Genomic DNA, 22,519 nt, shown 5'->3' on the forward strand with positions numbered 1-22,519 from the left:
GAGGACTGACTCAACCATGATCTCTTATATTTTGGAAATGTACATCCAGGTTTTTTCCTTTACATTTTTGAGGCCCCCCAAGAGAGTGGGGCCCTAAGCTATAGCTTGTTTAGCTTATACATAAATCCGGCATTGGTCTGATGTCACTTTATATACTTCCATAGTATATGGAACACATACTTTTAATGCTTTTAACACATGTATGTCAGTCCTGTATTTACAACCTCTGCTCTGCTTTTAACACATGTATGTCAGTCCTGTATTTACAACCTCTGCTCTGCTGAGTGGTGCCCTCTACTGAATAAAATTGCATAAATGAAGGACCGTCTCAGTTTTTACTTGGCTTTTTTGTGTGACAAAGCAAACATTTTTTTTTAAAAAAAGGAGGACCATCTGGGATCTCTGAACTACTTGAGATGCTGATGCACCCAGAACTGAATCACATAACCGTTTCTGAGTCAGAAATTATCCTCTTCCCCCTTGATTTTATCATTGATAAAGAAAATGTGTCTTTTGGAAAGTTTTATGTGAAAAATACCCTATGTGGGGTTTCCCTTGTGCTTGATCTAGAAGCTGCAGTTAAGAGTGCTGCAGCACGATTGCTGACAAGAGTTGAGGCCTTGTCGGTATACAAGACATGTCCTCAGATATTTTCACTGGCTGCCAATTTGCTACTTGGCCAAGTTCAGGGTGCTACCATTAGTATATGAAGCCGGTAAAAACATGGGAGCAGTGTACCTACGAAACCATATTCAACCACTTCAGTCAGTGGACTAGCACTGTTATTTATGGGTGCCACGTAAGAACCCTTTCCCCCTTTGTAAGAACTCAGTCTTTTAGTGTGGCAGCATCTAGCCTATACCAGGCAGAACATCTAGCCTATACCAGGCAGACACCTTCACTTTACTCTTTGGCACCTGCTAAAAACATTTTTGTTTAGACAAGCCCACCCAGATAATTAGAAAGCTGATGTGAGTTTTAATCTGTTTTTAGTTTATTGTTACTTTAACTTCTGGAAATCCTTAAATTATTGTGGTCAATTCTTCTTATCAATAATTTAATTGTATTACCTTTTTGTAAACAACTTTGAGGTTGTTGTTTTCCCCCCATGTTGCAAAATTTTCCATTTTGTTGTGCTTGGCATAAAGAGCTCAATGACAGTAAACAGAAACAGTCTACAAAGAAGTTGATACTGTATGCCAGCACCAGTTGTTTCTATCAAGCCTATATAGGGAAAACTATTGGCTGATTGCTTGTCAATTGCAACCATGAAATATGTGATCATTTAAAAGTGAAATTCCTGAAACTTAAGAGCCTATAGTTTTGTTTTGGGTTTTTGTTTTTTTAAAAAAAAAATTAAAGTAACCTTCAAGTTTTGCTAAAATGGAATTTTGACACAGGGTGAAACTATTTCAAAATCATGTGGTTGTTTCAGAACTTATATTTATTCCTTGGTTTCACAGATTTTGGTTTAACACATTTTCTGGAGAAGTGAAATGTGAAATATTTGGACAGCAGCATCTTCAGTGGCGTTTAGAAGTGCAATTCATGCCATACTGTTCACTTCACAAGTAATGTGACCCAAATCCTGCTTGTGGCAACACATGAGATTGTATAACAGAAAGCATTTACCTTACCAAAGAAGCAAGCACTTCAAATTCGTATTACATTCATGGCGATAATGGTCCAATTGTCTTAAAGGTCTTTCACTACATAGTTATCGAGATTTCTGAAGAGAGAAGCAATGTGCCGTCTTTTGTCAAAGACAAGCAAAAGCAAGAGGTCGGTTCAAAATACATTTTGTTCCATTGGAAAAATATTTAACTTGTGAAACTGTAGTATATACTACGTGTCAGAAAAAGGAAGTCACAGGAGTACATTGCTGGCTGCGTATCAGATAGCTTTGTGCACTTTCATGTATACACAAAGGATCCGTGTGTGAACAAGCCCTTGCAACAGGAGCTCAACGTGTGCATTAGAGCTCAAGGACACACATTAATGCCCTTAGGCTGTAATGTAGCTGTATAGGCACAAGCAGGGCTTTCTGATTGTGAAGAACATAAGAACCTACTGGATCAGGCCAGTAGCCCATTTAATCAAGCATCCTGTTCTCACAGCGGTCCCTCAGATGCCTACGGGAACCCTGCAAGCAGGATATGAGCACAATAGCCCCATCTGCTCCTACGGTTTCCAGCACCGCTGGTAACAGCAAAAGGCCCCTTGTGCTAAAACGGAGCTTCATCTGCCACACCCAGCAATGGGTGCACCATCCAGGCAAGAGGCTCTAGCTAAAAGCATTTCAAAGTAGTATAAAAATGTATTTTTGTGGTGTTTTTTTAGCCTCATAAATAAGTGAGGACATTACTAAAAATATCTTGCTGTGCACTATAAAAAGAGGAGCAACTGTTCCGCACTTGTCACCTACACACTGGAAGCAACTTTGTAGGAGTAAATATCTGGCAGTGCCTTTTCAGCTTGATTGCTACCGTTCATGGTGTTCCAACATGGCAGCGCTGCCACCAACAGAAGCAGCCCTCCAAACAGAACACAAAGTCCGCTGAAGTAGAATGCTATGTCGTAAGACTTTGTCCAGTCATAAAACCAACCTGAAAAGCAACAACAACAAAAAGAGAAGCTGTCAGAAGTAGCTTTTACAGAACAGATAAATAAAGCAACCTACTACCTAGCAGCCAGGCAGTTAAAAAGTAAAAGGAAGAATACTTGCTGCATTTCCCCGAAAACAGCATTGTAATTATAAAATAAATATTCTGCACAAGCAAATGAAGCAAGACATTGTCAGCATTCAGGTGCCACTTCAGACTAGCTAAGTTGTGGCTTACAAGGGGCTGTCAAACCAGGACATTAATCCAGTTTGAGGCTGCTTTGGGGACCCACAAAGTAGTATGATTGTGTCTGAATCTACAAACCATAGTTATAGTTACTGTTCTGCCAAACAAGCTGCTGCATCATTGAGACATGAGTGAACTTATGAAATTGAGTACTGAACAGGTAGAACTTGAGAGCAGACAAACTGCTGTAAAGTACCTCAGAATACTTATATATGCCTGTTAAAACACAGCCTTACCTACAATTGGTGGTCCAAGACTGTTTCCAAGTCCAGCAAAGAACATCAGTATGCCATATGCATGTGTTAATTTTTCGATTCCTACAGTCTTTGTTGTAACATATGGAAAAATAGACCAATTGCCTGTCAGAAAACCCAAAACCCCTGAAAGTATTGCCAGTGTGATGTAATTTTGGGCAAAGGGAATCAAAACTAGTGCCACCGAAGTCAATATCAAAGTCAGGACATATAGATATAAGGTATTAATCCATTCAAAATCGGCCAGTATTCCTAGAACAAGTTTTCCAATGGCAGTCATGATGCCTATGACAGAAATGAGAGGAATGACAGTGTCATCTTCACCAATATTGGAACTTCTTGCAATGTCTTCCATGAGCAATGAAGGAGGAAAGCCGCCAATGTCAAAGAAGAAGATGGCAATAAAAAGTGATGAAAATACTTTGTTTTTAAAAAGTCCCAGCGTTTCCCCCCAGTAGTCTAAATATAACTGCCATTTTTTCTTGGCAAGCTGTTTACAGAAATAGGTCCGTTCTACAACTTTCCGTCTGTAAGTCTCTCTCTCGTGTGGTGTTATCGTTAATAGATTGTTCTTAGTTATTGCTGACTCCTGCTTGCAGTCACCACAGGATGTTTGGTTCACACCTTTTCCTTCACTGCTGGCTTTTTCAAGTACATTTTCTTCATAAGCGTTCTTTTCTCTTTCATTATAAATGAGGTATTGATCTGGAACCTTCTCGAGGATTGGCTTCTCTGGTAAGGCAGAGCCACACGACTGCAAAGGTCTCATCAGACTCCCACACGCTAATATATTTAGAGACAATGCACCAACAATAAGCAGACACCCATCTAATCCATACAGTTCAATTAGCTCCCTCTGTAATGCTGCATATATAAAAACCCCAACGCTCGATCCTGAAAGGAGAGAATGGAAACATATAAATGAGTTCATAAAATATCCTACAACTTCAATGCTCCACACAATCCACTGACTGAACGTGTGATTTATGAAACTGGATAATAAATCCTGTGTTCGTTCATCAAGCTGAACAAAGAACTCCAGCCCATACTGTGGCCTGGCAGGAACTCCCAGGCAGGCAAGCAAAAACAGGAAATTTATCAAGCTTCTCTGTGGGCTGTCATGCCATGGCTGAAGGGCTGCAATTACCAGGGTGGTTGTGCTTTGCAAAGTTAAATAGTTAAAATAAAAGATGAACTATTGATAATTGTATTGGACATCACTATGGGCATAAATTTTCTTTGTAAAGGCAACAAATATGTTTAAATAAATAAACAACCATGTTAGGGTGGCTATATGTCTACAAGTACCAGTTCTCTATTTTGCAGATTGTCTGACTCAAAATTTTGTTTACAGGTAAAAGACTTGTAAGACAATATGGGTCTTGGAAGTGGCCCATCAACTGTTAACATCCAAACCAGGCATCCCCAACCTGTGGCCCTCCAGATGTTTTGGCCTACAACTCCCATGATCCCTAGCTAACAGGACCAGTGGTCAGGGATTATGGGAATTGTAGTCCAAAACATCTGGAGGGCCGAAGGTTGGGGAATGCCTGATCTAGACAGCAGACTAAGAAAGCACACAGGTCCCCTGGGCACAGTCTCCCTCGCTATGATGAGATGCATTTTATTTCTATTTAAATTATAGTCAGCATTTCTAATTTTCAATCTCTACATATAAATTAGCATGTCCATTTTAAAAAATGCAAATCTGTGTTCCCTTTTTGGGGTGGTATGTTTCCTCTTTCTTTGAGAATGCAGGCATGGCTACCATATATCATGCACTACCTGCTTTAAAATTAAATATTTTTGTTAAGAACATTTTTGTTTGATGTATAAGACCTGACCTGACTCTGACTGATAATAAACATGAATTAACTGAAGACAAATTAGGTATGTGAAAAAATTGCCAGAAGTATATTAATAAAATCTAGTACAGTTTTGCATTCTTTTTGTTTTTATTTGTCAGGCATGGTACAAAGGGATTAGGTGTGTCTAAGATAATGCTGATTTTCTGACCAGTTATTGCTGAAAGGTTACAATTACACGTCTGTAAGGGACACTGCTTTCTAGAGAATAATCTCTGGAGCAAAAAGTAACAAAGAAAGCTTCATAAAGAGAGATCAGAATGTGTCTATATGGTATCAAAATACATGAAAGTCTGAATTTTAAAACAGGCATTTCCTAAAGGAAGTGAGGTTGAAATGTATGGACTACAGTCTGAAGCAGATTCATGATCTAATCCTTTGCACTTCTTCACTACTGTTAAATGCACATATACTGCTTAACCATGGTTTACTGCCAGGTTTAAGAGCACAAATATTAAGACTTCATTTGGCTATAAGCCATAACCATGGTATGGCACTAAGGACATATGCCCTGTTCTGATGTGCACTGTCACCGCTTTCCATCTCACATTTTGCTTCAGTTACTTGCTTACTTCTTTACCATAAACCATTACAGTACATCCAAATCAGCAAAATTATTGCTTATCATTGCCTTACAAACCAGGAGAGCAAATGAAGATATGAAGATGGTTTGGAGGGCAAGCACAAACCCAGAGTTTGCACTGAAAGAAAGTAGCTGAAGTGGAGAACATGAAGACAGAAAAGAAGGGGAAGTGAGTGCCTATGCAGAGATATCATTCTTATGGCACCAAATGACCTATGTATGAACCAATGGTTTAGCTTGCTTAGACAAGCCCTTCCGCTGGAAGGCAGAGGCACCAGCAGGACCTGCATGTGACTTAGGAAGCTGAGATGCTGGAGAGATGGGAAAGCACATTAATCACAGTTTGCTCAGAACAAATACAGTGCTTACCAACTATAGATGCAAACCATGGTTCGCAAACCAAATTCAAAACAGTTCACTTTTCTATGAGACTTAAGATGCAATAACCACAGCTAATGAAACCATAACTAAGTCCTAAACCAGTATAAGGTAATTCAAAATAGAGATAAAAACGGTACCTGTTGAAATTAGACCAAGTGCAAGGCCTCTGCGTTTTTCAAAATACTGACATGTGATGGTTACTGTTGCTGTGTACAATAAGCCACACCCGAGTCCTAAAAAGGCAAAGCATGAATCACAAAGAATCAGGCACTCTTGTTATTAACACTGCTAATGGTTCAGTTTTGATTCATTAAATTAAAACAGCACAGAAAGAGCCATTTTGGAAGTGAAACTCACAAAGCGCCCCCAATGCTACACAACCTCCATTCACCTGAAGAAGGCTCGTGAGGCAGCTGCCTATAAGCCGTTTTTGAATTCATCAAAACTGCACAAGAATTAAGTTATCTGCTGTTGCTTCAGTTTTTTGTACGCCGCTTAGTGATTTTTTTATATATTAAGTGGTATAGAAATATAATAATTCTTTGCTGCTACAAATAAAAGGGAGATTTGACATTTTAATTTTGAAATCGAGACACACAACCCCTTCCAACCCCCTTTATAGTTTAGGGGTTGTTCAAAAATAATCTCTCGTGATTCTTACCAACAACAATTCCATAGGAAAAAAACAGGAAGTAGATATTGGGTGCAACGCTGCTCATCATCAAACCCCCGGCAACCATAAAGCCACTGAAGATTGTTACAGGTCTTGCTCCAAAAGCAGATACACATGAACTGCAAATAGGACCTATTTAAGAAGAAGAGGGGTGAATTGTGAAAAGGAAAGAACAGAAAAGAAAAGAAAAGAAAAGAATGTTCCATAAGCAAGCGCTAAAGAGATTTCTCCCCTTAGCAGAATTGCTCTCAATATGAAAGAAGGCATCTATTTTTAAAAAATCCATGACGCATGGGGAACTGAGATCACCTCTCTGTTTCCAATCAGTTGTTTATGTCTTGGCTGAACCAGGAAATAGTGGTCCAGTTATGGCTCCAAGAGTCAGTGAGGCTACCTACTCTTTCACCAACATCTGCTTCCCCACATGATCTCTGCCCAACTAGAGTTTGAAATAATTCTGTAGTCCTTGTCCCTCCCGTCCATCTACAGTGTGCCATGGTTAGTGCTTCCACCTAGTATACCCGTTGTTGGATTTCCTCAAGCTAGGTGAAAAATTAAGCAATTTTATAACAAAGAGTATTGTACAGCTACACTTGAAAAAGCACAAATTTATTCTTTAAGAACATGCTTGATTTTACCTATATCCTTTGGACTTCAATCTCCTCTGTATGGATCATGAGGGCTTACATATATATTTACACATTTAACAAGTTAAACTTATAAAAACAGGCAGAAATGCATTACTGTCCCCAAAGCATTCACAGTGCAAATTATGCAAGGCGATTTCTGAAAAACCGAACCTCTTTCCCCTGGCCTTGTGACCTTGTGCAGGATAAGAGGCTGCTACCCGAGTACTGCCTGAAATCCTGAGGGTTCACTAGGTACCCCCCTCTCTCCAGTCAGGACCCACCCTGAAAATATGTTTGATCAAGAACTGTTAACTTTGTATGCAACTAGTTTTACAGGGGAGCAGCTTTATGTGAGACAAGCTCCCACTGTGCCACTCTCTACGGTGTGTTGCTGACAAATCCGTTTTATCTAGCAACAATGTCCTTTATTACTTCTCCTGCTTCTGGGTTGGCTACTAAAAGAGCCCTGAAAGCTCACATTTCAGAGGAATAAAATAGTTGTTTAACCCCAAAAGAACATAATCAAAATATAGAATATACAACAGCACTAACTGGTGCAGACACAAATACATATTGCCTGCAATCTTCCTACAGTATTTTTTCCTACAAATCTTTCCAGATGTTTGCCAGATATTGTAGAACACATATTTTACATGCAAAAGGTCCCAAGATCTTTCAATCCCTAGCATCTTAAGTTAGGGCTAGGAAAGCCACCTGCCTAGAGCCATGCACAGCTGCTGTCAGTCAGTGTAGACACTACATGGGCCAATTGTTCTGACTTATAAGGCAACTTCCTACATTCCTAGACTCAAAGCAGGGACTTGGGAGCAGACATGCTATTTGATCAGCGGCATACATAACTGATGAGACAAAACGCTGTAATCCTAAAAAGGGGGCAGGAAACATAAGCATAAATATTTCCATTAAATTACTTCTAAGCAAGCATGGCTAGGATTTCAACTGGAGAGAAAGTTGTTCTTAATAATTTCGCTTGACCAAGTAAGCAAAATAGATGCACAGTTCTATGCTGGCAGTGCTTACCCCAGTGGATGTTTGATCTAATGGCAAAGGTAAAATGGCGTATCACAAGAAATCCAGAAACTAAACCTCTCTATCATTACAACATTCTTCTGTTATTTCAGTAAACCTTGAGCATCACTCAAGAACCTAAGAAGAGATCTACTGAATCAGGCCTAAAACCCATCTAGTCCAGTACTCTATTCTCACAATAGCCAGGCAGATAGATACCTTCCCCAAAAAATCTTCAACTTTTTTGGAAATTCTTTTTAGAACTTCTTTTAAATATAAGATAATATCAACAGAGTGTTAATAGAAGAGTTATACTGATGCAGCAAGGAACTGTACAAGACAACAGGTCCCTGCTCCCAAGTCAGGATTCTGTAGTCTTCCACAAAACTTCATTCAAATGAAGCTGATAGGGACCCTTAAAGAAACTAAATGTAGAAACTATCAATAGAAACTATCAGTGTGCCAGGCAATGTGCAGGAAAACAGTTATTTCTTGCTAAGAGGCTGGCATAATGTATTAAGTTTTTTCGCTGAGCTGGTTTAAAAAAAGCTTAACTCTAAAGTGGTCTACTTACACAGCAAATTTTATAGCATGTCACAAAAATGGGAGTACTATGGAAGACTTCAGAATAGACTAATTTGCCACTATATCTTAACGAGCTGTCATGAATTAAGTGATGTGCTACATTGTTACAACAATGAGTGAGTTAGTTGCAAACTGCAACCACATACCAGCAATGGGATTGTATTAGTGCAAGCTATTTAATAAGAAATAGACAAGGTATCAAAGAGCATTGTTAGCAATGGTAAGTATGTCTGACCTGGCAGTGCATGCAGTCATAGGCAGGAGACCTAAGCCTGGACCTACAGAAGTGCATGCAGAAGACAAAATGTACAAGTGCTTTACTGTCCTGCACTCAAGCTCTGGTCAGAGGAGGGATGAGCCTGATGAATCTGGGGCTGCTCTAACACTAGACCTGGGTTCACAGGCTGAGCCTGAGTCTGGTGATCAGGAGGCTGCAGAATCTGAACCAGGATGCTTGTAGACATCTTCCCCGTAAGCCCGTTTTACCTGGGGAGTCAATGCAGAAGGAAGCACTCCTTCTGGACAGGGAGTTGGCCCTTTAAAAACATGCATTCTTCCGGCAGGAGAGCGGAGCCATGGGCTGGGTGAATGGGACAGATGGACTCAAAAGACCCCACTCCACCTTCAGTTTTTGCCAGAGCACAGCTGCTCACTTGGAGCTTTCCATAGTGCTGCAACCACCAGGCTGCTGTGCTTTATGGGTACCTGCCTCGGGTCAGGACAGCAAGCTAGCAACTGTTGACTCTGCCATAGCATCTTCAATATTCTGGCAAAGGGAGGGGAACTATAAGCCATCTCTAGCTATATGCTCTTCTGGTTTGCTTGGGGAAATGGGGCATAGTAACCAAGATAATATGCACTTTTAAGGACCGAAGTAGAAGTTATGCTAAACTAGAAGCTGCTGCCAATGATGGAAGCTCTGTGGTTTAGCAGCAGCTGTCCTCTGCCTCTGCAATGTCTGGTAGACATTTCCATGTCATTATGTTCCCTTCCCTGTTCCCTCACTGGTGGCTGCTGGCAGAAGGCATGGGGAAATTTGAGGACATAGGTATAAATTTTATTTAGTTTTATAAAATGAGAGCCAAACACGGGGATCCATTTTTGGCAGCAGACACACAGTTGAAGTGTTGAATTTCCAGATATTTAGGGAGGCATTAAAGCCATAAAGGTAAAGGTAAAGGTACCCCTGCCCGTACGGGCCAGTCTTGACAGACTCTGGGGTTGTGCGCCCATCTCACTTAAGAGGCCAGGGGCCAGCGCTGTCCCGAGACACTTCCGGGTCACGTGGCCAGCGTGACATCGCTGCTCTGGCGAGCCAGAGCCGCACACGGAAACGCCGTTTACCTTCCCGCTGGTAAGCGGTCCCTATTTATCTACTTGCACCCGGAGGTGCTTTCGAACTGCTAGGTTGGCAGGCGCTGGGACCGAGCAGCGGGAGCGCACCCCGCCGCAGGGATTCGAACCGCCGACCTTTCGATCGGCAAGCCCTAGGCACTGAGGCTTTAACCCACAGCGCCACCTGCGTCCCTATTAAAGCCATGGTTAATGGTAAAAACTTTTTTCTTGGTATTTCTTCCGGTAATACTCCGTAAAACTATATGCCACCAAGCCCTAAAGGTTCAGGAGAAACCGATGGTAGATTTAGATCTCACCAATGTAGATGTCAGAATTCAAGGGCAAAAGCTTCATGCTTTCATTTGAATGTTCATGAGCATTACATCTAAAATATAGATAATAATTATAGGTATATAAACAGTGATAACACAGCACATAGGTCAAGGAAGAGAGAAAAACTGCATTTGCTTTTAAAAAATAAACACAATGGGCTGGATCCAAACTAAATTAGGCACACTTTAGTACCATTTAAATCAATGGAAAAAAATAAACATGAAGGACTTGCAAAATTTTGAGTGTTTTCACCCCATAATATTTAAAATAATAAATGTTCATTTACACAAAACCAGTACATTTATTGTCTACAGCTATAGATATTGACAGAAAAGGAAGAAATATCAGTAACCAGCTCTTGGTTATCCAAATTAGTTATCCCTTGCACATCTAGCATTTAGAAGAGCACAGGGAGCATTCAATAAATGAGGCTCTATTTCACTAAGAATTATCTAAAACCAGAGGTAGGTAACCTAAGGCCTAGGGGCCGGATACAGCCCAATTGCCTTCTAAATTCGGCCTGCGGACAGGAATCAGCGTGTTTTTACATGAGTAGAATGTGTCCTTTTATTTAAAATGCATCTCTGGGTTATTTGTGGGGCATAGGAATTTGTTCATTTATTTATTTATTTTTCAAAATATAGTCTGGCCCACCACATGGTCTGAGGGACGGTGGACTGGCCCATGGCTGAAAAAGTTTGCTGACCCCTGCCTAAAACTCACTGTACTGTAAGAAAAAAAATCAAGTGGGTTTTTTTTCCTCTTCACTAGCAGGGGTGTTGTGAGAGTTTACGACTTGGGAAATTAGGCTGGATGTTTTGCTATACATCTTTCTTGCTTTGGTTGATGAGGCACCTCCAAAGAGCCTTGGTTGCCATGGAGAGGGAAACAGGATAGCCTTCCCTCCTGCAGCCGGCAATGCCATTTCTAAAGCTTAAATATCCTTGAAATCCAGCAAATCACTTTTCAAGGGTAATGCGTTTTTCTTCATAAGCACCGGTGATAAATATTTTGATCCAAACTTCATCACCGCATAAAAAAATAATCTTTAAAATCATATTTTATGGGCAAAATCCTGTCTTGGATTGAATCCCTGAGAGGCAGAGTGATGTGGTGTTGGTGATACAGAGTACCAGGCTAGGACTGGGGAGACATAGTTTCAAAGCCTCATTTAGCCATGGAGTCCTTAGGCCAGTTACTCTTTCTCATCTACCTCGCAGAGCTGTAGTGAGGATGAAAGGACAGGACAGAACTCCATGTACCACCTTGAGCTCTCAATAGGAAAGACAGGATATAAAGGCAAACACTAAATCCCAGTATTAAACTTGAGATTGTGCTGGAGAAGAGAGGGATACGGTTGTGTGGGACCTTCTGCAACAAATTTGGTCCCTGCCAGCCATGCTGCCCCAGTCTACTATAAGGACCAAGAACAGTTTTTAAAGCCTGTGTGGTCTGCAGAAGGTACATATTTTATTCACCTTGCCACGACATCCAAATCAACACTTTACACCAGAGTTTTCCAAACTTTCATGTTGGTGACACACTTTTTAGACATGCATCATTTTGTAATTCAGTTTTACTAGCAAACTGGAGGTTAAACTAACCCCCTTCCAGCCCTGGGAGGAACATGGGGAGATTTGGACGACACACCTACACACTGCAGCCGACACACTAACGTGTCATGACACACAATTTGGAAAGCTCTGCCTGTGTAAGGCAAGCAGCTTGCCTCAAAACTACAACTGGAAACCACAGTTTAATTGAGATGCCCAATAAATAGTGGGTCTTTCTAAGTTACAACACTCACTGTTATGTGCGAAGATATCATGTGGAATTGTATAAAAGCTGGTTCATCAACTTCTTACATTTAAGAAAATTAGTTTCACAGCATGACTTTGAGAGCTCAAAGGATTAGAGTCCAGCTTACAGCTTACAATTATCATATTACAAATTCAAGTTTTCTGCTTAAAAAAAAATTTCAAGAGAAAGCTCTGCAGGTTGAAAACAGTGTCTGCTTCCTTACTGAACTTTTCAGCGACCAGGGTAAGAAATTTTCACTTTTCACAGCACCTTGTCCCTCCACTGAATTGTGCAGTATTTAAAAATACCACAAACACTGAAAAATCATTTCAAAAGATCAGACATGTGCCCAACATTCTCTGGATGGCACCCACCATTTGAACTATTTCCAAAATAAACATAGCTCCTTCGGGTTGTGGTGAACTTACAAAACTGGACTTTCTATTTGCATTAAAAGCTGGTGCAGATGTTTCACTTCTGAAGGTTTTCTATTTCTTGTTTCATGTTTCAACTAACACCTGAAGCAGATAAGTGTATAAGACTGCAGTAGCTATTTCTATTATTTGAAAAATTGCATATTTCAGGTTTTCTAGCCCTGAAAATAGCTGCTACAATCTTCCATCTTCCTACGTCAAGTATTATTACACTGCTCACACAAGCTGGCTTCAGCAACATCTACATTGGCTTTCCTACTGTCTGCTAAGCTTGCAATCTTAAGAACAATTACTATGAATAAATTCAATTGAATTCAGTGCTGGGGACTAGCTTCTGGGTAAAACCACACAATCCAAAGCATGTTATCAGGAAAGAGAATATGTTTACCTAATTTTCATTAGAAGTCAATCCTTACTCCAAGCCATCATGCCAATTTACTTTAGTTATTTGCAATTTCTCAAAAGTTGCATGTTTTCAACTTGACGACAGTCAAATGACATTTTCTTTCTTTATATTCTTATTCTAATATATGCAAGGAACTATTCTTAAAAGAATTCATTTCTTTCAGGCCAGAAATTTAAAGATAACGTATATGCATTTTAAAAGCATTTAATAAGTAAACACTTCATTTTAAATCATATGCTTTATCTAAAAGACTTACTTGCAAGTAGTCCAACTCCACTTGCAAGGGAGCCAACCCATGCAGTCTTTCCTTTTCCTTCTCCAAATAGATCCAGCCATTCTAGATAGAGAACTCCAACAGCTAATGGAGATCCATAGCACAAGAACTGGGTAAAGAAGGACACCAGTACAATCATCCAGCCCCATCCACCATCTGGTGACTTCTGGAACACCATTTTCCAGGATAAATTCAAGGGTCAAAAGCAGCTCTATATAAAAGAATGCAAAGAAATAGAAAACAGAGTTGATAAGAAGGAACACAGAGCACCAAGGGAACTGGAGACAGATTCTTCCTCTGGGAAATACATACTATGTGAACTGGCTCTTAGCTGACCCAGTTGCCTAAACTCCATGAAGAGCTCATTGTAAATATACAAAGATCTGAAAGTTTGCAACATACCCCAAGTGTCTTAAAAAACCTGGAAGTCTCATCCTACTAACAGGTGGTGTTCAGATTGCCTAGGACTGGGTACTATGGTCTTAGAATTAATGTAACAATGACCTGGGAGCCAGTTCAGGTTTACTGAATGAAATATTTGACAGTGGTGTTTTAAAAACTGCCCTCAACATCATGACTGGTCAGAAGCTCCCATTAAGAGCACTTGCAACTTGCTGCTGGCCTCACATTGTGGAACCAAAGTTTGGAGAAATGTTTGTTTTGCAAGGAGGCAGAAAGGAACACGTTTGCTTGCTTTGAAGGATGCCACAATAGCTGGATAGGGTTGACTATTCTGAGACTATGTACCATGTGAACACAATCTGAATTCCCAAAGATAGTTGAAGGTATGTTGTGTAATATAAAGTAATTAACCAGAAAACAATCAGAGGTTTTGGTTCCCAAGGCAGAGGATTTAGCATAATCTTCGTTTCTACAGAAACCGAATACAGTATATCCAAATGTCAAAAAGCATGAGGATGCAAAATAAGTACAGTGGTGCCCCGCAAGACAAATGCCTCGCAAGACGAAAAACTCGCTAGACGAAAGAGTTTTCCGTTTTTTGAGGTGCTTCGCAAGACGAGTTTCCCTATGGGCTTGCTTCGCAAGACGAAACGTCTTGTGAGTTCTTGCGAGTTTGTTTCCTTTTTCTTAAAGCCGCTAAGCCGCTAAGCCGTTAATAGCCGCTAAGCCGCTAATAGCCGCTAATAGCCATGCTTCGCAAGACGAAAAAACAGCAAGACGAAGAGACTCGCGGAACAGATTAATTTTGTCTTGTGAGGCACCACTGTATTACAAATAATGATTCATTTTTGTAAAAGAAAGAAGGATAGTCAGAATTACAATGGGAAGGACATAGAAATATCAATTGCATCATGCATTTCAAGTTAAAAGAAAATCCAGAAAGGAAGGAAGGAAGGAAGGAAGGAAGGAAGGAAGGAAGGAAGGAAGGAAGGAAGGCCTTCCGTATAAATATTACAAAGGGAAAAGTATATTACTTACAGAATAGAATCTTGTCATTCAGTCTTCTAGAACATGTTGTTTTTGGTGTATTTGGCAATTCAACCTGCAAAGAAATATCAGGTACATGAAACCGAAGCAACTCTTACTGTACCAAGTAGTGGAAATGAACATGGAAATAGGAAATTCTGGTATGAGGTTGATTTTTATACACTTTCATGCCAACTTCAAAAGATCATATTCTCTGTAACAAGCAGACAGAAAGAAAAATCATGACCCAACTCCTACCATCACTCAAGTTCTTGACAGCAGCCTTGGACCGAAGGAAAGTAAAAAGGAGGTCAATGCAAGTAAGCTTTGAAACTTGCAATATTTTATAATGATTTACAGAACTCTAAGGTGACGGTTGATTTTATTTATTGCCTGGCAATGACTTGTCCTTAATGTATAATCATTTTACCCCCCTATAGATAAGATAATATTGACCTTTAAACCCAATGTTTGGAACTGAATATTACATAATTATGCCCAACAAACAACATTTATGTAATGGATCCCACATGTTCACTTCATGTACACTTATCTCAGGAACCCTTCCAATTGTAAAATAGGCCAGTATAACCCCATATTGCAGTCTGGGTTGCTGAGACTGAGGAAACAGTGAGTTGCCTGAAGCCTTTCAAGTTAGTCTGTAGCTATAAGAGGCAAGACTGGATCTTCCCAGATCACACTTTTAGCCACCACACTATCTTAGCTATTTTATGAGAAGTAGAGGTTGTTTTTATACACTTCTCTTTGCAAACAAAATAAACAAGCAAATATAGCAGCTCCCCAAAAAAACAAATATCCCATCCAAAAACAGCTTGATGCATGGGGTTGGGGGCAAGAGGCATCCCCACAAAAAGTTGCTAGAGGTCTGCCAAATTACATAATAAATAATAAATAATTTATTATTTATACCCTGCCCATCTGGCTGGGTTTCCCCAGCCACTCTGGGTGGCTTCCAACAAAATATTAAAATACAGTAGTCCAAATATAAAAAGCTTCCCTAAACAGGGCTGTCTTCAGATGTCTTCTAAAAGTCTGGTAGCTATTGTTCTCCTTGACATCTGGTGGGAGGGCATTCCACAGGGCGGGTGCCACTACCAAGAAGGCCCTCCACCTGGTTCCCTGTAACTTGGCTTCTCACAGTGAGGGAAGCGCCAGAAGGCCCTCGGCGCTGGATCTCAGTGTCTGGGTAGAACGATGGGGGTGGAGATGCTCTTTCACGTATACTAGACAGATGCCATTTAGGGCTTTAAAGGTCAGCACCAACACTTTGAATTGTGCTTGGAAACGTACTGGGAGCCAATGTAGGTCTTTCAAGACTGGTGTTATGTGGTCTCGGCGGCCGCTCCCAGCCACCAGTCTAGCTGCTGCATTCTGGATTAGTTGTAGTTTCCAGGTCACCTTCAAAGGTAGCCCCACATAGAGCACATTGCAGTAGTCCAAGAGACCACAGGTGTGAGGTGCCATGATCTGCACCAATGTTTACATTTGTACTAGTATGCAGTGGGGCTAAGAGCGTAGAAGGCTAAGGATCAAAAGAACCTCATACTAGACGAGAAGTGTACAAGAGTTTATGGTTACTAAAATACGAATGACCAAAAGTTAATATTATAACATTTGAAAATCGTATGTTAGTCATTGGTGGCGTTTTACTCAAAGCGTTATTGCCTTCGCAATTGCTGACCATTTGATATTTCTAACCATTGCTACTGAAAAAATAGGGTTGCATCCAGTTAATTTCTAGTCACAGTAGGCACAATGAAATTAATGGACTCACATTAGTCATATCCATCAATTTCCATGGATTTCTCTGTTCTCTTTTAAAGCTTTTATTTAGTTTTCTTATTTCTTTGGTAATCAGAAAGCTGTAAATAAAATTTTTAACTCCTCTACACTTGGCCCTGTTTCTACAAAAGTTAAGTTTTGGCATGCAACTTGATTCTACCTATCCCCTCAGGAAGTAGGTCCTAATGATTAAAGGAACTTACTCAGGTAAGTCCCAGTGAAAGTGTTGGATACCAGATAGCTGTGACTAACTTGTGCCATTAGTTTCAGTGCAACTTAAAACATTCACACTCACTGGATTAGGGCCCTTGTCTACCCACCAAAGGCTAGATTTCATAAAATAAAAATGTATTCCCAATTCACATTTCATGGCTTCTGAACTGTCAGAGAAGAAAAATATAACCAGGAGGAGGAAATGAGCTTACTGTTTAAATAAATAAAAAGCACATCACTGGATTGCTAAATAGCAAGAGGCATTTCCAATGGCTTCTTGAATCAAGCTGCCAGCTGACATCTTAGTTACAAAGTCTAACATCTGAAAGCTGTAATCTTACATGCCGCAATCCATGTCGGCTCCTTTCAGAGTCTCGTCTCCATTTCAGTAAGTCCATGCAACTGGGTTCTTATTTTAAAGAAGGGATGCAGGGTTTTATAGGGTTGTTCTCCTACTCACCCATACGGCAAACTTCCTCTTAAATTATACACAGATCTGAACTATTTATTACCTCACAGTATCCCCAAACCACTTCAGAGCTGCTTATGACAAACAATACACATTCTCAGAGATCACTAATAAGTGAACTTCCTTTACGTTACCTGGTTTCCAGATAAAATCTGTTTTCCGTTTGTGGTTAACAAATTTAACATCTCTTGCCCAACACTCTAGAAAGCACTGTTCTCAATAGCCTACAATCCTATCACGCTCTTGGTTAAACAGAAACTAATTATTTCCACTTCAACACTTTGTGCAGAGAAGCAAAGCACAAGGGTTATTGTTCCTGTTTTCAGACATTTCTATTCACTCACAATAACTTTTTGCCAAGTGTCTTCCCCCCCCCCAAAAAAAACCTGTCAAATTGATAAACAGTAGCATAGAAAGAATGCAATGCTACATGGAATTGCACTAATAAGACTGAGGGGAAGTTGTACTGAGCTTTCATGACGCCTGACATTAAACAGCTGAAAATACTTTTAGAAAATAACCACTAAATGTTTGCATTGATTTAGTTGTGTTTGTTTAGGTAACAATGGTTAACTGAGGGAAGCAGTCTTATTTTAACATGTTTCGGCACTTATCTAGAAGTCAGATCAAGGCAACGCTATGATCTGCACACAGATCACACAGACTGCACACAGACTGAAAAAAAGACAATGACAACCAATATAATATTGTGCAGGAGTTACCAACTATAGTGTTGCTTGGTCTACTGTTTGGTTTTTAAAGTAGATTCCCCATGGCCCACTAAAGTGCTTTCAATTTGCACAGCAGAACTGAATAATCAAGACCTCTGAACAGTTAAAGCACAACTAATCTGCACTAAGTGATCCTGAGCATGCATTCTTGCTTAACGTAAGAAGTGTTTTGTTGGAGGAGACCCAAGGTTCACATAGTCCAACATTCCTTGTAAGAATTCTGCGAACCACTAGTTGGTTGTAGCTGAATTTCTGCCTTGTTATAGGATAGAGTTTTAGTCAAGTACACATGAGAACTGGGTTCAAAGATACACTTGGTCATGAAACTCACTGGATAGCCACCCATCCATCCATTTCTCTCTCATACACACACACACACACACACAGAGAGAGAGAGAGAGAGAGAGAGAGCGCGTTGTTGGGAGGATAAAATTAGATAATCCTGCATATCCTACCCTGAGCATCTTGGAGAAAGGGTGGCACACAAGCAGAGGAAAATGTGGAAAATGCAAGGATAATTAAAGAAAAGGGTTTAACTTACCAGAAGCGGTCACAGCAAATCAGCTAACTTTAGCAATGCAGCCTTAAGTGTCTGGCATATCTGCTTCCTGGTGTTTCCAATCCTTCCTTCTTACTTAATCCACAACTGACAACAAAAAAACAACAAAAACAGGAAGACTGTCTCCTTACTTAGTCCACAGCTGACAACAACAAAAACCCCGAAATCATCGTCTAATAAAAGACAGCCTTCAAGAATACTGGAGTGCCATCAGGGGGCAAACCAATAAGAAACATGGGAGGGGGTTATTTTTAATAGGGGGGGACCAGTTCTAGTATTTTAACACTAAGTTGTGAAGTAGAAAAACCTCCTCAGACATACAACTGGCTTTATAAAATGAAACTTCAAAATAATCTTAACTTCCAGAGACACACACTTAACTCCAGGCTGTCATAAGATAACATGCACTTCAGCCTCAACACATTTATACCCTTTAACTCTCAGGGTATCTTGAGGCAAGTTGAGGATAGGCTTAAACACAGTGATAACCTCATGCTTGAATGTTAACAATACACTTAATTAAGTTTCCATAATGAAATTTTAAAAAGAGGGGACATGATAAACCTATGTAGAAATTAAAGTACCTTTAAATAAAGAACACCTTGTTGTCCTTAAGGCACTTTGACGTTCTCGTTTAAGGGATGAGCTTGCAGCTAATCTTGAAACTATGACCAAAGAAAAGGAATTTATTGGAAAGAAATTTGGACTCTGCACTCTGGATTCAAATCCTGGCACTCAGCAGATGACTGAAGGGGAACTACCTCTTATGTCTTCCATCAGTAAAAAGAGCAAGAGTCTTGCAAGGGCAAATAAGATAACATGGCAGTAATGTATTAAGTGTTCTATCGAAATTACGGTATATTTAAAGTTGGTTAAACCATCAATGGGACTCCTTAGCACCAGCCTGAGACCCAAACTCCAAAAGTAGCCTATTTAACAGTGTTAACATTTCCTTCCCTCAGAACAAATGTAGCTTTTTCGCTTATGTGTCACTGGTGGGACAACCACCTTTGACAGTTGTAGCTCATTAACCACAGGAAACACCTTGTGTTCACATAACATAAAACAAGCATGCTTCTTCCAGATGACAGTGGGTACAGTGTGCAGGGGCAAAATTAACTTGGGAGTAGTGCGCTAACTGTCGACAACATACAGTTCTAACCAAAACTTGAGGAATTTAAAAAACCCTGCGTCTTCTATTCCTGCTTGTTTATACAATGGCCATCAATGCACATGGGAGGTTTGCGGGATAACAAGCTGAAACAGCCTGCATGAGTTTTTAGTATTAAGCTCCGTAGGGGGGGGGGGAGAGAGGGAGAGAGAGAGAGAGAGAGAGAAAAGCCTAAGAAAGGACAAATATCAGCGAGTTAACCTCACGAAAGCTGGCTAGAATCCCCCGGTGCAGACAACCAGGAAATGAAGCTTTCGCTGCCCTGCCATAGCATTACTGCAAAAAAAGAGAAGAAGTTAATTAACATCATAGTCCAATGCATGCTTGCTCAGCAGCAAATCCCAAATCCCACTACGTCGGGGGGGGGGGAGCGTGCACGGGGAGAAGATCTGTAACCTGCAGAAGCAACCTGAGCAAAAGCTATGTGCTCTCTTGGCAGCGACCCGCGCTTGCTCGTTGTTTTGGGGCGGGGGGCGACTTGCTCGCTTAAAAAGCACAGCAAGCGGCTCAATCAGAAACCTGATGCAGAAACCTCCCCGCGTCTGCAGCCCACGACACTCCTGCAGTCTCCTGTCTGGCTCCCCTTTGCACCATACATCCCTAGTCCAGGCAGTCTTTATTTAATATTTTAATTCCCCCCACCTCCCTGCTGCTAATAAAGTTGCTGCCCCTCCCGCCCCAGCCCCCAGTGTGACACAGCAATCCCCCACCCACCCCCAGCCCCCTAAATATTCCTCTGTCCCCCCACCCACCCCTCTATTTACCTGCCGCCGTCCCGGGGGGGCGGGGGGGCAAGCAAGGAAGGCTCGCTCTGCGGCGACAGGGATCCCACCCACCCCCAGGGCGGGGGGCGGCCCTCTATATATTTGCGCCCGGAGGCCGAGAGAGGCCGCTGGAGGGAGAGAGGGAGGCGGCTAGCCTGCCGGCCGGTGGGCGCGCGGGCCGCCTTCCTGCGCCGAGCTCTTTCTCCCCCGCCGCCCTCCCGGGCTCCTTTCATCCTCCGGCGGGGAGGCGCTGCCGTGTGGAGGCAGCCAGAGCCGGCGGCCGGTACAAACCGGTTGTAACTAAGCGAGCGTGTGGGGCGTGTGCGTGTTGTGTGTGTTTTCCTTTCTGCTGAGGAAAAAGGCGGCGCTGCAGAGGCTCGGGCTGCAGCCGCCGCCGCCGCCGCCGCCGCCGGAGAGAGAGAGAGAGAAGGCGGCTGAGGCGCCTCCGTCTGTCCCCATAAACCTCTGGCTGGCTGGCCCTGCAAAGAAGAGAGAGGGGCGGGGATGGGCAGCAGGCGGCGCCTTTTCGAGGCAGCGAGGCGGGAAATGCCGCCGTCCAGCGGAGGCTGCTGCTGGGTGCCGAAGTCGGCGGCCTTCCTGCCCCTGGGAGGAGGTGGTGGTGGTGGCGGGAAGCCCCCACCTCGCCCACCTCCCTCCCTGCGTCCCCCGCGGCTTATCCGTCGCGCGCCGCGGGGTTAGCGAGGGGTGAAGCTAACACACACACATAGGAGTGCCTTTGCAAGCGTTCACGGGCGGAGACCCGAACTGAAAAAGTCACTTTTTAAAAACTCCCCGTTACGCGTTTTCTTAAGCACCTCAAACAACTTCGGCGCAAGTCTTCGCCTCAAAGCCCTGCACACACCTTGGTAACGACAGGCTTGCTTTTTCTACGGTTGGCTCTGTTTTGCGCGGGTCAAGTTTGGGGTGAATCTCTTTATGCTGATGCTTCTAATGCTAGGTAGAGCAGAGTGAGTTGCCTTGGTTTGAAACACACACAAAGAGAGAGTTATCTGCTTTGTCCTTTAATCTGGGAGCAGCTTTCTCTGACACAATGGAGGTAGCAGCTGAAGAGTGCTGGCTTTGCAAAAACAATTGTCAAGGCAAGACATTGCAGCATTTCTATAGCCTTGCTTTTATGTTCTGCATTTGGCACCGTGCACACACTTCACTCCAAGCTTCCTAAAGCAGCCTAATCTCACATCCCGGACTCAAACCTATACCTTTCTGCATCTCGCATGCAGAAAGAGGCCATAGAGGTGCTTCTCAAGTCTCTTGCATTCCAGCGAAATCTCCCTGTTAACTCTGTGTATCGTTAAAAGTGGGGCAATAAAAAGTTCGTTGGATGAGCTACACACCCTGGATCACTCCATTGTTCGTACACCAGGAAATAAAAGGGCTTGGCAAAGGATTAAAAGATCACACATGGTATATAAGAACCCCTAAAATAGTTAAAAGCAAGATAACTATTTCCTTCCTCCATATTTAAGCAAAGCAGGGCTAGGTCCTTTCTTACCATTCGTCCTAATACCAGGAACATACAAAAACCTGGATATGAGGGAATTTCCCAGACCCTTTTCTGTTCACATCATTTTCTAAGATAGTTACTGAAATGGGCGATTAGGGCTGTAAAGACCAGGTTTCCTAACATTTAAGCTTGCATTTATTGCTATGTACACATTAGCTTAAAGTGCTGCTAGGTCATTCTGTTTCTCAATTTGGATCAAAGTTGTTTTGGGGGACACGGTATTTCATAAGGAACAAAAGAGTAGATACGGGGTAGACATGGATTGTGGCTAATGTTGTGCACGCACCACTTCTCAAGGCAGCAATGCGAGTGCACCACATTTCATTAGTGTGCGCGCTCCCGGAAATTTTGCCTTTGTGGACATGAGGAAGGACTGCTCTTGGAGAAGGGCCGGGGCTGTGCCCTTGAGCACAAAACACAACCTTA

The 22,519-nt window shown here is 41.8% G+C and overlaps 1 protein-coding gene across 6 annotated transcripts; it reads right to left on the minus strand.

Moving 5' to 3' along the window:
• Window positions 1-1,426: 1,426 nt before the first annotated feature.
• Window positions 1,427-22,500, minus strand: SLC16A9 (solute carrier family 16 member 9). Of its 6 annotated transcripts, none has more exons than XM_079975699.1 (10): window positions 21,431-22,500; window positions 20,006-20,080; window positions 19,218-19,298; window positions 18,616-18,720; window positions 14,871-14,934; window positions 13,413-13,641; window positions 6,594-6,737; window positions 6,070-6,165; window positions 3,086-3,997; window positions 1,427-2,606 (listed from the first exon to the last, which is right to left on the minus strand). In XM_079975699.1, exons 6-10 carry the CDS (start codon window positions 13,606-13,608, stop codon window positions 2,422-2,424), a joined length of 1,533 nt encoding a protein of 510 aa, XP_079831825.1. In that variant the 5' UTR covers window positions 13,609-13,641; window positions 14,871-14,934; window positions 18,616-18,720; window positions 19,218-19,298; window positions 20,006-20,080; window positions 21,431-22,500; the 3' UTR covers window positions 1,427-2,421. The 6 variants fall into 6 exon arrangements, with proteins under 6 accessions (XP_079831825.1, XP_079831824.1, XP_079831828.1 ...); XM_079975698.1 differs by lacking the exon at window positions 21,431-22,500 and adding an exon at window positions 20,569-20,957; XM_079975702.1 differs by lacking the exon at window positions 19,218-19,298.
• Window positions 22,501-22,519: the final 19 nt, after the last annotated feature.

The sequence above is a fragment of the Podarcis cretensis genome, assembly GCF_951804945.1.
Source record: "Podarcis cretensis genome assembly, chromosome: 5".
Taxonomy (NCBI): Eukaryota; Metazoa; Chordata; class Lepidosauria; order Squamata; family Lacertidae; genus Podarcis; species Podarcis cretensis.